This window comes from Heterodontus francisci, chromosome 28 (assembly GCF_036365525.1).
Source record: "Heterodontus francisci isolate sHetFra1 chromosome 28, sHetFra1.hap1, whole genome shotgun sequence".
Classification (NCBI taxonomy): Eukaryota; Metazoa; Chordata; class Chondrichthyes; order Heterodontiformes; family Heterodontidae; genus Heterodontus; species Heterodontus francisci.
The window spans coordinates 2241807-2260023 of NC_090398.1; the positions used below are offsets into that span (position 1 = coordinate 2241807).

An 18217-nucleotide genomic window follows, 5' to 3' on the forward strand; every position below is an offset into this window, starting at 1 on the left:
ACTCATACACTCTCACTGTCTCATTCATACACTCTCACTGTCTCATTCATACACTCTCACTGTCTCATTCATACACTCTCACTGTCTCACTCACACACTCTCACTGTCTCACTCACACACTCTCACTGTCTCACTCATACACTCTCACTGTCTCACTCACTCACTCTCTTGCTCATGCACGCTCTCTCACTGTCTCACTCATACACTCTCACTGTCCTACTCGTACACTCTCACTGTCCTACTCATACACTCTCACTCTCTTGCTCATGCACGCTCTCACTGTCTTACTCACACACTCTCACTGTCTTACTCACACACTCTCACTGTCTCACTCACACACTCTCACTGTCTCACTCACACACTCTCACTGTCTCACTCACACACTCTCACTGTCTCACTCACACACTCTCACTGTCTCACTCACACACTCTCACTGTCTCACTCACTCTCTTGCTCATGCACGCTCTCTCACTGTCTCACTCATACACTCTCACTGTCTCATTCATGCACTCTCACTGTCTCATTCATACACTCTCACTGTCTCACTCACACACTCTCACTGTCTCACTCACACACTCTCACTGTCTCACTCATACACTCTCACTGTCTCACTCACTCACTCTCTTGCTCATGCACGCTCTCTCACTGTCTCACTCATACACTCTCACTGTCCTACTCGTACACTCTCACTGTCCTACTCATACACTCTCACTCTCTTGCTCATGCACGCTCTCACTGTCTTACTCATACACTCTCACTGTCTCACTCACACACTCTCACTGTCTCACTCACACACTCTCACTGTCTCGCTCACACACTCTCACTGTCTCGCTCACACACTCTCACAGTCTCGCTCACACACTCTCGCTCACACACTCTCGCTCACACAGTCTCGCTCACACAGTCTCGCTCACACAGTCTCGCTCACACAGTCTCGCTCACACAGTCTCGCTCACACAGTCTCGCTCACACAGTCTCGCTCACACAGTCTCGCTCACACAGTCTCGCTCACACAGTCTCGCTCACACAGTCTCGCTCACACAGTCTCGCTCACACAGTCTCGCTCACACAGTCTCGCTCACACAGTCTCGCTCACACAGTCTCGCTCACACAGTCTCGCTCACACAGTCTCGCTCACACAGTCTCGCTCACACAGTCTCGCTCACACAGTCTCGCTCACACAGTCTCGCTCACACAGTCTCGCTCACACAGTCTCGCTCACACAGTCTCGCTCACACAGTCTCGCTCACACAGTCTCGCTCACACAGTCTCGCTCACACAGTCTCGCTCACACAGTCTCGCTCACAGTCTCGCTCACACAGTCTCGCTCACACAGTCTCGCTCACACAGTCTCGCTCACACAGTCTCGCTCACACAGTCTCGCTCACACAGTCTCGCTCACACAGTCTCGCTCACACAGTCTCGCTCACACAGTCTCGCTCACACAGTCTCGCTCACACAGTCTCGCTCACACAGTCTCGCTCACACAGTCTCGCTCACACAGTCTCGCTCACACAGTCTCGCTCACACAGTCTCGCTCACACAGTCTCGCTCACACAGTCTCGCTCACACAGTCTCGCTCACACAGTCTCGCTCACACAGTCTCGCTCACACAGTCTCGCTCACACAGTCTCGCTCACACAGTCTCGCTCACACAGTCTCGCTCACACAGTCTCGCTCACACAGTCTCGCTCACACAGTCTCGCTCACACAGTCTCGCTCACACAGTCTCGCTCACACAGTCTCGCTCACACAGTCTCGCTCACACAGTCTCGCTCACACAGTCTCGCTCACACAGTCTCGCTCACACAGTCTCGCTCACACAGTCTCGCTCACACAGTCTCGCTCACACAGTCTCGCTCACACAGTCTCGCTCACACAGTCTCGCTCACACAGTCTCGCTCACACAGTCTCGCTCACACAGTCTCGCTCACACAGTCTCGCTCACACAGTCTCGCTCACACAGTCTCGCTCACACAGTCTCGCTCACACAGTCTCGCTCACACAGTCTCGCTCACACAGTCTCGCTCACACAGTCTCGCTCACACAGTCTCGCTCACACAGTCTCGCTCACACAGTCTCGCTCACACAGTCTCGCTCACACAGTCTCGCTCACACAGTCTCGCTCACACAGTCTCGCTCACACAGTCTCGCTCACACAGTCTCGCTCACACTGTCTCGCTCACACTGTCTCGCTCTCACTGTCTCGCTCTCACTGTCTCTCACACTCTCACTGTCTCTCACACTCTCACTGTCTCTCACACTCTCACTGTCTCTCACACTCTCACTGTCTCTCACACTCTCACTGTCTCTCACACTCTCACTGTCTCTCACACTCACACTGTCTCTCACACTCTCACTGTCTCACTCACACACTCTCACTGTCTCACTCACACACTCTCACTGTCTCACTCACTCTCTTGCTCATGCACGCTCTCTCACTGTCTCACTCATACACTCTCACTGTCTCACTCATACACTCTCATTGTCTCACTCACTCTCTTGCTCATGCACGCTCTCTCACTGTCTCACTCATACACTCTCACTGTCTCACTCATACACTCTCACTGTCTCACTCATACACTCTCACTGTCTCACTCATACACTCTCACTGTCTCACTCATACACTCTCACTGTCTCACTCATACACTCTCACTGTCTCACTCATACACTCTCACTGTCTCACTCACTCTCTTGCTCATGCACGCTCTCTCACTGTCTCACTCATACACTCTCACTGTCTCACACATACACTCTCACTGTCTCACTCATACACTCTCACTGTCTCACTCATACACTCTCACTGTCTCACACATACACTCTCACTGTCTCACACATGCACTCTCACTGTCTCACTCATACACTCTCACTGTCTCATTCATACACTCGCACTGTCTCACTCATACACTCTCACTGTCTCACTGATACACTCTCACTGTCTCACTCATACACTCTCACTGTCTCACTCATACACTCTCACTGTCTCACTCACTCTCTTGCTCATGCACGCTCTCTCACTGTCTCATTCATACACTCTCACTGTCTCACTCATACACTCTCACTGTCTCACTCATACACTCTCACTGTCTCACTCACACACTCTCACTGTCTCACTCACTCACTCTCACTGTCTCACTCACACACTCTCACTGTCTCACTCACACACTCTCACTGTCTCACTCACACACTCTCACTGTCTCACTCACACACTCTCACTGTCTCACTCACACACTCTCACTGTCTCACTCACACACTCTCACTGTCTCACTCACACTCTCTCACTGTCTCACTCACACACTCTCCCTGTCTCACTCACACACTCTCACTGTCTCACTCACACACTCTCACTGTCTCACTCACACACTCTCACTGTCTCACTCACACACTCTCACTGTCTCACTCACACACTCTCACTGTCTCACTGATACACTCTCACTGTCTCACTCACTCTCTTGCTAATGCACGCTCTCTCACTGTCTCACTCACTCATTCTCTCTCACTCCCCCGCACTCGCTAACACATGCTCTCTCTCCTCCCTCCCCCTCTTGCTCTCACATTCACTCTCTCTCACAATAACACTCTCACACGTGCTCTCTCTCTTTTACACAGGTTATCATTTATATACCGACATGCAGGCACACATTCATTGAATCTCTCTTGCCCTCTATCCCACTGTCTCCTCCTCTCCCCCTCCACCTCCCTCTCCTCAGTTTTGCACCAGGAACCCAACTGCCCTGCTATCCCAAATCCTTTTGATGTCAGACTTGGTTCTGCGCCTTCCACCCCAATCCAACCCACACAGTGAACTGAGCTCGGCCCAGAGGTCTAATTATGGTGGTATTGTGCACAAGACTGTACACCATCCATTAAAAAGGAGTGAACACAGGCAGTCAACTGATCCATTACCCCGGTCAAATCAGCAAAGCTTGAAGTTTCGTATTTATCTGGTGTACTGGGGGAAGGTGATAAGCAATGCATTGAACCTGTTCATGGTGCCTTTAAAATATCTGCTTCACGCAGCCACATTTGTGTGTTAGTGGCTTTAACTCAGAATTAATTAGTTGGGCTGTTGTGTCCAATGAGCGCTGGTCTTTCGAGCAGCTTCCGGGTGCTTTTGATTCTAACCGGTTTTGTCTCTTTTCCCCCACTCCACGTGTTCATGTCCTTCCCAGGAGTTTGACCATCATTGCCCCTGGGTGAACAACTGCATTGGGCGAAGGAACTACCGCTACTTCTTCCTCTTCCTCCTCTCGCTCACCACTCACATCATTGGGGTCTTTGGCTTCGGCCTCCTCTACGTGCTCTACCACATGAGCAAGCTGTCCGAGGTGCACACCACCGTCACGTATCCTTGCTGTGTTTCCACGGGGCTACGGGAGTGGGTTCCGCTGGCGGGGTTTATGGAGTGTGCGAGGCGGTGTGTCCAGAGTTTCCGTTTCTCCTTCCTCTCCCGAAGCCCCACCTCTCCACCCCGGCAGCTTCCTGCTGCGAAGGCGTCAGGTGTGTACTGTTACCAAGCGAGCGTGTGTGAATACTTCTGTGTTCCTGCTCGCTCGTATGGGCTGACGGCTCCTGCAGCCACAATCCCCTGCACGCTGCAGCAGGATATCTTAGTGGTAAGTATAAATTGCCCCTGACAATTGGGATCCAATTTGGGGTGTTGCATCTGTCCCGGTTACTACAGGACAGCGCAGAAGCTGCACCAGTGGCCTTTCTGGTCATTGCAGTCCAGTACAATACCAGTCGGGGTAAATACTCACTGACGCTTCAGGGAGGCTAAATGGATTATTCAAGCTTTCAGCCTTCAGACAAAGTACAGCAACTCTTGTTTTAATGAGATACAGGGTGTTGGAGAAAGCACATGAAGCGGTTTTGGAAGTACCAGAAAGCACTGGAGTTTGAAGTCACCATTAGTCGCTGCCCGAGTTTCACCTTGTACAAACGGGGGATTTTATCTAAAATTTAGTGTTTAAAATTGGAGCACGCTGGCTCCACCTAGCAGCAGGCATGTAACATGTCCTGTTCAGCCTCTCCAGTGTACTCCACACTCCCACTTCCCTGTGCCTGCTCCACCATCAGTGAGAGGAGCTGCCCTTCCTCCCCTGTGCCTGGGGCTGGGATGCCAGAGGATGAAAGGTCAGCATGACCCCACTGCCCCAACAGAGATTAAGAGCCCTTCGTAGGAACGCAGGAACAGGAGGAGGCCCATTCAGCCCCTTCTCCAGCCTGTTACACAGGAACAGGAGGAGGCCCATTCAGCCCCTCGAGCCTGCTCCACCATTCAGTGAGATCCTGGCTGATCTGTGACCTAACTCCATATTCCCGCCTTTGTCCCCTATTTCTTAATCCCTCCGGATAACAAAAATCTATCAATCTCAGATTTAAAATTAACAATTGATCCAGCATCGATTGCCGTTTGCGGGAGAGATTTCCAAACTTCTCCCAACCTTTGTGTGCAGAAGTGTTTCCTAATTTCACTCCTGAAAGGTCTGGCTCTCATTTTTTATACTTTGCCCCCCTCGTCCGAGACTCCCTGACCAGCGGAAATAGTTTCTCTGTATCCATCCCGATCAGTTCCCCTTAATCTTCTATCTTCTTGGCAATTCAAGCCATGTTTGTGTATTCTGTCCTCACAATTTCACCCTTGGAGGTATCATTCTGGTAAAGCTCCTTCCAGGGCCACTACCTCCTTCCTAGGGTGCGGTTCCCTGTCCTGCTAACAGTGCTGCAGGTGTAGTCGAACAGGTTAAATGAGTGGGCAACAAGATGGCAAAGGGAAGTGTGAAGTTGTTCACTTTGGTCGTAAAAATAGAAGAGCAGAATATTTTATAAAAGGTGTGAAACTGATAAGTGTTGATGTTCAGAGAGACTTGAGGGTACTCATAAGGAATGCACGATGTTAACATGCAGGTGCAGCAGGCTATTAGGAAGGCAAATGGCATGTTGGCCTTTATTGCAAGAGGATTGGAGTACAGGAATAAAGAAGTCTTACTAAAATTGTTCAGGGCTTTGGTTAGACTGCACCTGGAATACTGTTTGCAGTTTTGGTCTCCACATTTAAGAAAGGATATACTTGCACTGGAGGCAGTGCAGTGAAGATTTACTAAATTGGTTCCTGGGATGAGGGGGTTGTCCTATGATGAGAGGCTGAGTAAATTGGGCCTGTATTCTCTGGAGTTTAGAAGAATGAGAGGTGATCTCATTGAGACAGACAAGATTCTGAAAGGGTTTGATAGGGTAGAAGCTGAGAGATTGTTCCCACTGGTCAGGGAATCTAGAACATGGGGACACAGTCTCAGGATAAGGAGCTAATCATTCAGGACTGAGATGAGAAGAAATTACTTCACTCAAAGGGTTGTGAATCTTTGGAATTCTCTACCCCAGAGGGTTGTGGATGCTCCATCATTGAATACACTTTAGGTTGGGTTGATAGATTTTAGTCTTGCAGGGAATCAAGGGATTTGGAGAGCAGGTGGGAAAGTGGAATTGAAGCCCAAGATCAGCCATGATTGTATTGAATGGCGGAGCAGGCTCGATGGGCCATATGGTCCACACCTGCTTCTATTTCTTGTGTTCTAACCAGAGTTTTGTACAGCCCCCTCCATCCTCTCTGTGGCTAGATTTGACATTCCAGGTCTCTGCGTCACTTTCTCCACACATCAGACAGAGCCCAATGTGTAAAAGTCAACACCCCACTCCTGCCCAATGTGGTCCTTGAGTGGACTGGTGACCAGTAGGACACACACAAACTCCCGGAGTGGGATTTTGAGCAATGTTTCTCCTGTGTGTGTGTGTGCGTGTGTGTCTATGTCTCTCTCTCTTTCTCCCTTGACTCCACCGATGTAGTATGGCGGTCATGTGTGTGGCGGGCTTGTTCTTCATTCCTGTGGCCGGTCTGACTGGATTCCATATCGTGCTGGTCGCGAGGGGGCGAACTACCAACGAACAGGTAAGAGTAACTATACCAGGAAACTTCCTGCCTATCACCCATATCTCCTTTACCCCTCATTGGCCCCCATCTCTTTTCAGTACCCATTGCACCATCCTTCATGCGTGGGATTCTGGCTGGTGGAGCTATTCTGAGGAGGGCTTTGCAGTAGAGCAGACTCGGGCAGGAGGGATTGGATGTTAATTGGGAGCAGCCATCATATAACAGGCTTGAGAGGCTGAATGGCCTCCTCCTATTCGTGTGTAACAGGCTGGAGAAGGGGCTGAATGGGCCTCCTCCTGTTCCAGTGTAACAGGCTGGAGAAGGGGCTGAATGGGCCTCCTCCTGTTCCAGTGTAACAGGCTGGAGAAGGGGCTGAATGGGCCTCCTCCTGTTCCAGTGCAACAGGCTGGAGAAGGGGCTGAATGGGCCTCCTCCTGTTCCAGTGTAACAGGCTGGAGAAGGGGCTGAATGGGCTTCCTCCTGTTCCAGTGTAACAGGCTGGAGAAGGGGCTGAATGGGCCTCCTCCTGTTCCAGTGTAACAGGCTGGAGAAGGGGCTGAATGGGCCTCCTCCTGTTCCAGTGTAACAGGCTGGAGAAGGGGCTGAATGGGCCTCCTCCTGTTCCAGTGTAACAGGCTGGAGAAGGGGCTGAATGGGCTTCCTCCTGTTCCAGTGTAACAGGCTGGAGAAGGGGCTGAATGGGCCTCCTCCTGTTCCTGTGTAACAGGCTGGAGAAGGGGCTGAATGGGCCTCCTCCTGTTCCTGTGTAACAGGCTGGAGAAGGGGCTGAATGGGCCTCCTCCTGTTCCTGTGTAACAGGCTGGAGAAGGGGCTGAATGGGCCTCCTCCTGTTTCCGTGTAACAGGCTGGAGAAGGGGCTGAATGGGCCTCCTCCTGTTCCTGTGTAACAGGCTGGTGAAGGGGCTGAATGGCCTCCTGATATTGCTTGTGATTTTGATATCTGAAATGGGCAAAGTTTCACCAGAAATATAAGAGGAACCAGAGGTTATAAGTTTTTTTTTATTCGTTTCATGGGATGTGGGTGTCGCTGGCAAGGCCAGCATTTGTTGCCCATCCCTAATTGCCCTTGACAACTGTGTGGCTTGCTCGGCTATTTCAGAGGGCCTTTAAGAAACAACCACATTGCTGTGGGCCAGGAGTCACAAGTAGGCCCGACCAGGTAAGGACATTAGTGAACCAGATGGGTTTTTACAATAATTGATGATGGTTTCATGGCACCATTACTGAGAGTAGCTTTCAATTCCAGATTTTGATTAATTAATTGAATTTAAATTCCATCAGTTGCTGGGGTGGGATCAGGAGGCCAGAGGCAGCACCTTCAGGAGAGGAACATAAAAACATTACCAGGAGCAGGAGCAGGAGTAGGCTACACGCCTTTTTGAGTCTGCTTCCCACTCAATAAGGCATAAGGCTAAGGCGGACCTAGAGCTGTGCCTTTAGAGGGCTAGAATATAAAGAGGAGGAAGTTTTACGACTGTGACACAAAGCCCTGGTTGAAGCACATCTGGAGCACTGTGTACAGTTCTGGACAGAAAGGATATATTGACCTCGGAAGGAGTGCAGTGCAGACTCACCAGAATATTACCAGGGCTCCAAAGATTCGATTGAGGACGGGTGAGATAGGAACATAGGAACAGGATTGGCCATTCGGCCCGTCGACACTGCTCCACCATTCGAACAGATCATGGCTGATCATCCACCTCTGCACCATTTTTCCCCCACTGTCCCCATATCCCTTGATGTCATTAGTATCCAGATGTCTATCGATTTCTGTCTTGAACGTGCTCAATGATTGAGCTTCACAGCCCTCTGGGGTAGAGAATTCTGCAGATTCACCAACCTCTGAGTGAAGAAATTCCTCCTCATCTCAGTCTTAAATGGCCTACCACTTATTCTGAGACTGTGTCCGCTGGTCCTGGACTCACCAGCCAGGGGAAACATCCTATCCACATCCACCCTGTCATGTCCTGTAAGAATTTTGTAATTTTCAATCAGATCACCTCTCATTCTTCGAAACTCTAGAGTATACAGGCCCAGTTTTTTCAATCTCTCCTCATAAGTCAATCCCACCATCCCAGTAATCAGACTGGTGAACCTCCAGTGCACTCCCTCTATGGCAAGTATATCCTTTCTGAAATAAGTAGACCAAAACTGTACACAATACTCCAGGTGCGGTCTCACCAAGGCTCGATACAATTGAAGCAAGACAGCTTTACTCCTGTACTCAAATCTCCTTGCGATGAAGGCCAACATACCATTTGCCTTCCTAATTGCTTGCTGTACCTGAATACTAGCTTTTAGTGACTCATGAACAAGGACACCCAGGTCCCTTTGGACATCAACACTTCCCAACCTCTCACCATTTAAGAAATACTCTGTGTTTCTCTTTTTTTTTTCGACCAAAGTGGATAACTTCACATTTTTCCACATTGTATTCCATCTGCCATGTTCTTACCCTTTCATTTAGCCTGTCCAAATCCCCTTGAAGCCTCCAACTTACATTCCCACCTAGGTTTGTGTCAACAGCAAATTTGGAAATTTTACACTTGGTCCCCACATTCAAATCAGTTATAGAGATTGTGAACAGAAACAGAACAGAAAGTAAACTAGGCTTGTATTCCTGGGAATATAGAAGATTAAGGCGGTGATGGAGGTTTTTAGGATTTGGTTAGATTTGATCGGGTTAGATGGAGAGAAACCTTTTCCAGTGGTATAAGGACTGTCGGGCAAAGGTGGAGGCATAACCTTGAAATTAGAGACAGGCCATTCGGGAGAGGTGAGGAAACACTTCTTCACGCAAAGGGTGGTAGAATTGTGGAACACTCTCGCACAGTAATCAGTAGATGCTCAATAATTTATTTCAACTGTCAGATTGATAGATTTCTGCGAACCACAGCTGTAAAGGGAGATGGAGCCAAGATGGGTGGATGGAGTTCAGATGCAGGTCAGCCTTATTCTCATTGAATGGCAGAACAGGCTCCTGGGACTGAATGGTCTCCTGTTCCTGTGGTAAATCAGTAACAAGGGGGCAACTGACTGAGAATTATCAGTAGTGGGAAGTTGGAGGCTGGTCAGAATAGGGGATGTTTGAGTGAGGTAGAGACTAGACCATCATGTCATTGGACAGTGTCATCAAGTGGCACTTGCTCAGCAATAACCTACTCAGTGACGCTCAGTTTGGGTTCCGCCAGGGCCACTCAGCCCCTGACCTCATTACAGCCTTGGTCCAAACATGGACAAAAGAGCTGAACTCCAGAGGTGAGGTGAGAGTGACTGCCCTTGACATCAAGGCAGCATTTGACTGAGTATGGCATCAAGGAGTCCTAGCAAAACTGAAGTCAATGGGAATCAGGGGGAACATTTCAGGAAGGGGGTGTGGGAGGGAATCGGCAAAGGGATCAGGTGACTGGAAAACCTTCGAGGAGCTTGGTGACGGAAGGCCAGACACTGATAGTGGAGGCGAGGGAGAGGGCGATAAAGTGGATAGGAGTTGAGAGGGTTACAAGAGTCCAACGTTCCCAGTCACTTTGTGATGTTTACCTCTGACTGTTCCCACAACTAAATGAATCTCCCTTGTTGCAGGTGACAGGTAAATTCCGGGGTGGGGTGAACCCGTTCACGCAGGGCTGTTGGATGAATATCTCTTACGTACTCTGCAGCTCACAGGCACCCAGGTAAGACTTCTACTTCTATCCATTCCTGAGCACCCCGCCAACCCCTCTCCCCCTGCCCAACAACCCCCAACCCATGGCTCTCCATCAAGTTGGTTTCAAAACTTCCCCTTTTATTTCACAAACATGAAAGACTTGTATTTCTAGAGCGCTGTTCATTACCTCAGGACTTGAATGAAGCACTTCTGAAAGCATTCACTGTTGTAAAATAGAAAAAGCAGCAGCCAAGAAACAGCAGTGTGATAAATGATCGGATAATATGCATTTTTTTAAGTGTTAATGCTTGGGGGATAAATATAATCCCCATTATTCCGAGTAGAACTCCTCCAGTTTTTCTGTGGGACCTTTGATGCCCTCTCAGGATCACAGACGGGATCTCTGTTTAATGTCTCATCCCAAAAGACAGCAACTCCAAAAGTATGGAGTTCCCTCAGTATTGCCCCTCCGACAGTGCAGCATTCTCTCAGTATTGCCCCTCCGACAGTGCAGCATTCTCTCAGTATTGCTCCTCCGACAGTGCAGCACTCCCTCAGTACTGACCCTCTGACAGTGCAGCACTCCCTCAGTACTGACCCACTGACAGTGCAACACTCCCTCAGTACTCACCCTCCGACAGTGCAGCACTCCCTCAGTACAGACCCTCTGACAGTGCAACACTCCCTCAGTACTGACCATCCGACAGTGCAGCACTCCCTCAGTACTGACCATCCGACAGTGCAGCACTCCCTCAGTACTGACCATCCGACAGTGCAGCATTCCCTCAGTACTCACCCTCCGACAGTGCAGCACTCCCTCAGTACTAACCCTCCGACAGTGCAGCATTCCCTCAATACTCACCCTCCGACAGTGCAGCACTCCCTCAGTACTCACCCTCCGACAGTGCAGCACTCCCTCAGTACTCACCCTCCGACAGTGCAGCACTCCCTCAGTACTGACCATCCGACAGTGCAGCACTCCCTCAGGACTCACCATCCGACAGTGCAGCACTCCCTCATTACTGACCCTGCGACAGTGCAGCACTCCCTCAGTACTGACCATCCGACAGTGCAGCACTCCCTCAGTACTGACCCTCCGACAGTGCAGCACTCCCTCAGTACTGACCCTCCGACAGTGCAGCACTCCCTCAGTACTGACCCTCCGACAGTGCAGCACTCCCTCAGTACTCACCCTCCGACAGTGCAGCACTCCCTCAGTACTCACCCTCCGACAGTGCAGCACTCCCTCAGGACTGACCCTCCGACAGTGCAGCACTCCCTCAGGACTGACCCTCCGACAGTGCAGCACTCCCTCAGTACTCACCCTCCGACAGTGCAGCACTCCCTCAGTACTGACCCTCCGACAGTGCAGCACTCCCTCAGTACTCACCCTCCGACAGTGCAGCACTCTCTCAGGACTCACCCTCCGACAGTGCAGCACTCCCTCAGGACTGACCCTCCGACAGTGCAGCACTCCCTCAGGACTGACCCTCTGACAGTGCAGCACTCCCTTCAGTACTCACCCTCCGACAGTGCAGCACTCCCTCAGGACTGATCCACTGACAGTGCAGCACTCCCTCAGGACTGACCCTCCGACAGTGCAGCACTCCCTCAGTACTCACCCTCCGACAGTGCAGCACTCCCTCAGTACTGACTCTCCGACAGTGCAGCACTCCCTCAGGACTCACCCTCCGACAGTGCAGCACTCCCTCAGGACTCACCCTCCGACAGTGCAGCACTCCCTCAGTACTGACTGTCCGACAGTGCAGCACTCCCTCAGGACTCACCCTCCGACAGTGCAGCACTCCCTCAGTACTCACCCTCCGACAGTGCAGTACTCCCTCAGGACTCTCCCTCCGACAGTGCAGCACTCCCTCAGTACTGACCATCTGACAGTGCAGCAATCCCTCAGTACTGACCCCCTGACAGTGCAGCACTCCCTCAGTACTCACCCTCCGACAGTGCAGCACTCCCTCAGGACTGATCCACTGACAGTGCAGCACTCCCTCAGTACTGACCATCCGACAGTGCAGCACTCCCTCAGTACTGACCATCCGACAGTGCAGCACTCCCTCAGTACTGACCATCCGACAGTGCAGCACTCCCTCAGTACTGACCCTTCGACAGTGCAGCACTCCCTCAGTACTGACCCTCCGACAGTGCAGCACTCCCTCAGTACTCACCCTGCGACAGTGCAGCACTCCCTCAGTACTCACCCTGCGACAGTGCAGCACTCCCTCAGGACTCACCCTCCGACAGTGCAGCACTCCCTCAGTACTGACCCTCCGACAGTGCAGCACTCCCTCAGGACTGACCCTCCGACAGTGCAGCACTCCCTCAGTACTCACCCTCCGACAGTGCAGCACTCCCTCAGGACTCACCCTCCGACAGTGCAGCACTCCCTCAGGACTGACCCTCCGACAGTGCAGCACTCCCTCAGTACTCACCCTCCGACAGTGCAGCACTCCCTCAGGACTGACCCTCCGACAGTGCAGCACTCCCTCAGTACTCACCCTCCGACAGTGCAGCACTCCCTCAGGACTGATCCACTGACAGTGCAGCACTCCCTCATTACTGACCCTCCGACAGTGCAGCACTCCCTCAGTACTGACTCTCCGACAGTGCAGCACTCCCTCAGGACTCACCCTCCGACAGTGCAGCACTCCCTCAGTACTGACTCTCCGACAGTGCAGCACTCCCTCAGGACTCACCCTCCGACAGTGCAGCACTCCCTCAGTACTGACCATCTGACAGTGCAGCAATCCCTCAGTACTGACCCCCTGACAGTGCAGCACTCCCTCAGTACTGACCCTCCGACAGTGCAGCACTCCCTCAGTACTGACTCTCCGACAGTGCAGCAATCCCTCAGTACTCACCCTCCGACAGTGCAGCACTCCCTCAGTACTGACCCTCCGACAGTGCAGCACTCCCTCAGTACTGACCATCTGACAGTGCAGCAATCCCTCAGTACTGACCCCCTGACAGTGCAGCACTCCCTCAGTACTGACCCCCTGACAGTGCAGCACTCCCTCAGTACTGACCCCCTGACAGTGCAGCACTCCCTCAGTACTGACCCCCTGACAGTGCAGCACTCCCTCAGTACTGACCCCCTGACAGTGCAGCACTCCCTCAGTACTGACCCCCTGACAGTGCAGCAATCCCTCAGTACTAACCCTCCGACAGTGCAGCACTCCCTCAGTACTCACCCTCCGACAGTGCAGCACTCCCTCAGTACTGACCCCCTGACAGTGCAGCACTCCCTCAGGACTGACCATCCGACAGTGCAGCAATCCCTCAGTACTCACCCTCCGACAGTGCAGCACTCCCTCAGTACTCACCCTCCGACAGTGCAGCACTCCCTCAGGACTGATCCACTGACAGTACGGTGCTCTCTCAGTACTGCACTGTAATTTTGCCCTCGAAGTTATGCTCAAGTCTGTGGAGATGGACTGGACCTTCTCCCTTCACACCCATCCCCAGATACAGGGAGATGAATGATTCCCCTCTCACTGATGGAGTGGACTGGAGGTGGACTGACCAGTGAGATCATACACTGAACTTTTACCCCTGTGGGAGCTGTGGGTCAAAGTCAGCAATCTGCCTGTGGACAGGGAGAGGAAATGCTGAATGCCAGCAATACGCATCCTTTCGTTGTCTCAGTTAATCCACAAGGTTGTGCCACGCCCCTCTTGAGACTTTTGGGATCAAACCAAAGCAAGTGAAAGCCTGTCACCCAAATGCCCGTGGGTTCAGAGGAAAGGCTGCAGCTGAACAGACGATGGAGGCTGGCAGATGGAGCAGAGTATTCAGTGGGTCTTCTGGATAGGTGTGTGCAATATTACTCACCTGGCATCAAACCCTGCCAATTTCCACATGGCAGCGGAAGGAAGGAAGAGAGCAAGGATGTGTGCAGGCCACCTCTGGTTCTGCTTTATCTCGGCCCACCTTCTCCAAATTAGATTTTGCTGGGTGCAAGTGAATCGGAGGGATCAGTGTACCACTGGGATGTCCTGCAACCGGGAGCCTGGAACCTTGTGTCACGGATTTGCAATGACCTGAAGTTTGTTCCATAACCACTATCCCCTCCTGAGTGCCGCTAACATGTCTGATTTGATGTTGTATCCCTGTCAGGTACATCAGCCGAGATAAGAGGGAATTCCAGATACCCATACAGACACCCTTCCTGCGGCCCATGGTTTCCGACACGGAGGTCACCATGAAACTCATGGACAACGGGATTCAAACAAACCTCAAGAGGACAAGGGTGAGGGGCCACAGCCAGCTGGAGCTCATATGAGGGAGGGAGGGAGGGACGGAGCAGATGGTGTGTGAGGGCGGTGGGGGCGGAGAGTGAGGGCGGTGGGGGCGGAGAGTGGGGGCGGAGAGTGAGGGCGGTGGGGGCGGTTGTGTCTCTGCCTGTGTTGTCTCTGCTCCATTACAGATGGTGTAAAAGGGCATCGTTTAGAATCTCCACCATGTGTGTAATAACCCACAATCTCTGCTCTTTCTCACAGTCTAAAGGAAGTCTGGAGGTTATGGAGAGCCAGTCAGCAGACGCCGAGCCACCTCCTCCACCAAAACCAGATTTGAACCGCTACTCAGGGCTCAGGGCACACTTGACCTTAGCAACGAATGAGGGTGAGTGATTACTCGCCAATACACCTGCTATTGTAGTGCACATGGGAGAAAGCAGTAAGAACTTCATGAAAAGAAAATCTTGTGGACACCATAGAGCGGGGTCTGTTACATTAGACAGGCAGTGTGTCCCTCTCTCCAGTGTCAGCATCGAGCACTCCCAGGACAGGTACATTACGGGTTAGATACAGTGTAGAGCTCCCTCGACATTACCCTGACAGTGTGTCCCCCCCCCTGCTTTATACCCAGTGTCAGCATCGAGTGCTCCCAGGACAGGTACAGTACAGGTTAGATACAGTGTAGAGCTCCCTCTACATTACCCTGACAGTGTGTCCCCCCCCACTTTATACCCAGTGTCAGCATCGAGTGCTCCCAGGACGGGTACAGCACGGGTTAGATACAGTGTAGAGCTACCTTGACATTACCCTGACAGTGTCCCCCCCATTTTATACCCAGTGTCAGCATCGAGCACTCCCAGGACAGGTACAGTACGGGTTAGATACAGTGTAGAGCTCCCTCTACATTACCCTGACAGTGTGTCCCCCCCACTTTATACCCAGTGTCAGCATCGAGTGCTCCCAGGACAGGTACAGTACGGGTTAGATACAGTGTAGAGCTCCCTCTACATTACCCTGACAGTGTGTCCCCCCCACTTTATACCCAGTGTCAGCATCGAGTGCTCCCAGGACAGGTACAGCACAGGTTAGGTACAGTGTAGAGCTCCCTCTACATTACCCTGACAGTGTGTCCCCCCCACTTTATACCCAGTGTCAGTATCGAGTGCTCCCAGGACAGGTACAGTACGGGTTAGATACAGTGTAGAGCTCCCTCTACATTACCCTGACAGTGTGTCCTCCCCCACTTTATACCCAGTGTCAGCATCGAGTGCTCCCAGGACAGGTACAGTACGGGTTAGATACAGTGTAGAGCTCCCTCTACATTACCCTGACAGTGTGTCCCCCCCACTTTATACCCAGTGTCAGCATCGAGTGCTCCCAGGACAGGTACAGCACGGGTTAGGTACAGTGTAGAGCTCCCTCTACATTACCCTGACAGTGTGTCCCCCCCACTTTATACCCAGTGTCAGTATCGAGTGCTCCCAGGACAGGTACAGTACGGGTTAGATACAGTGTAGAGCTCCCTCTACATTACCCTGACAGTGTGTCCTCCCCCACTTTATACCCAGTGTCAGCATCGAGTGCTCCCAGGACAGGTACAGTACGGGTTAGATACAGTGTAGAGCTCCCTCTACATTACCCTGACAGGGTGTCCCCACTTTGTACTTAGTTGCCACCCCTTCCAAGCATGTCTCTTTAGTTGGCTCTTGTTGATTAGCCAGTTTGCTTCGTTGGCTAGCCGGCTGGAGTGTGATGTGGAAAGATGCCAACAGCTGGGGTTTAATCCCCATCCCGGCTGTGGTCGTTCATGGAGTCCTGCATCCTCGCCCTGCCCCATGCTTGATGAATGGTGACCCTCCAGCTCTACATCATCAACTGTCTCTCTAACGGGGAGAGATGCCTATGGTCCTTAGGGAGCTAAAAGGTTAGCTGCTGGATCCTTGACACCATCAGGAGTGGGTTTTCAGCAGAGCTGCCTCAGCTTGAGAGCAGCACCCTTTCGGTCCAAGTGGTTGGGTGTGCTGCTCTTTTTAAAGGGAGGGAAAGGCCATGTGGGCAAGAGCCACGGGAGTCCCGCTTGTGTTCTGAGGGGCCTTGGCCTGACAGCAGACCGCTCCGGTGATCGTAGATGTGAACAGGGTTGAATTAAACGCTCTGGAAGACGCATGCAGGCCTGTGCGGCAAGGAATGGAGCAGCTGGTTGATTGCAGCTGGAGAAATCAGTCCTCCCTCACCCACGGGAGCGCTGAAGGAACCGGAGGAAATCAGTCAGTCAGACAGACATCGCGGCTTTGTCTGGCTCCCGCCCTCGCTTCTCGATGTCCAGTCTGACCCTCCCATGCGTCAGGCCCTAGTTGATGGTGCTGAGGGGCGGGCTGGTTTGGTGTCTGGGTGGATCACGGTGACGCGGAACATCAGGCTGTATGTCCTATGAAAGGTGGCGGGGTGGGTGGGGGGGGTGGTGCGGCGATTCACAACTCTGGACATTGGTCCAGTGCCGTACCTGGGATTGGTGCATGCACGCCCGTGTGTGTGTGTGTAAGCTGCTGCTATTCTTAGACATGGGCATTTGGGCGCTTCCCCTCCCCTCGTGAGTCGCCATTGACCTGAGTGTTTTTTTTTTTATCTCTCCCCAACCTTTTGCCCCCCTGCACAGAGAGCAACTTGCTGAGCAGAATGGAAAACCCACCGACTCCCACCATGTACAAGTACAGGCCGGCCTATGGCAACCATGCTGCCCTCACACACTCCGCCAGTGAGAAGGTACGTTTCCCAATCTCGTGGGTGCTGTCGCTTTATTTTGAACTCCATCGGGTCTGCAGCATCGAAACCAGCTGGTTAGCCTCACTCTTTGGTGCCAACGTGTCTCTCCTCTATGTGATCCTCCTTCCACCCCTCTCCATCTCGCCCTTTCTTCCTCATGTTTCTCCAGCTTCCCCCTTAAATACATCGACACTGTTCACCTCGACCACTCCCTGTGGTAGCGAGTTCCACATTCTCACCCCTCTCTCTGGGGAAAGAGGTTTCTCCTGAATTCCCTTCTGGATTGCATAGAGCACACAGGCAGGCTCTTCGGCCCGTCATACCTGTACCATCCCTTTGATGGAGCTATCCAATTATTCCCTTTTCCCCTCTGCTCCTTCCTCACAGCCCCACAAATGTTTTCCTCTCAAGTATTTATGAGTGACTGTCTTGTATTGATGGCTCCCGGTCCTGGTCTCATTCACAAGTGGAAACATCTCCTCTACATCTACCCTATCGAACCCTTTCATTATCTTAAATGTTAATCGGGTCAGCACTCCGCCTTCTCTTGTCTAGAGTTTCTGGTTTCTCTCAGTTCTGGTATCCTTCTGAATCTTTTTTTGT

At 51.9% G+C, this 18217-nt stretch overlaps 1 protein-coding gene across 1 annotated transcript in view; it reads left to right on the forward strand.

The window, feature by feature from the left end:
- The window catches only part of LOC137385192 (palmitoyltransferase ZDHHC5-like), a 102376-nt gene that overhangs the window by 57098 nt on the left and 27061 nt on the right, over positions 1 to 18217 (forward strand). Inside the window, exons 6-11 of the mRNA XM_068060179.1 lie at positions 4173 to 4345; positions 6847 to 6949; positions 10535 to 10626; positions 14730 to 14862; positions 15113 to 15236; positions 17508 to 17614. Of these exons, the coding sequence (XP_067916280.1) occupies positions 4173 to 4345; positions 6847 to 6949; positions 10535 to 10626; positions 14730 to 14862; positions 15113 to 15236; positions 17508 to 17614 (732 nt within the window). The remainder of the gene's footprint in view (positions 1 to 4172; positions 4346 to 6846; positions 6950 to 10534; positions 10627 to 14729; positions 14863 to 15112; positions 15237 to 17507; positions 17615 to 18217) is intronic.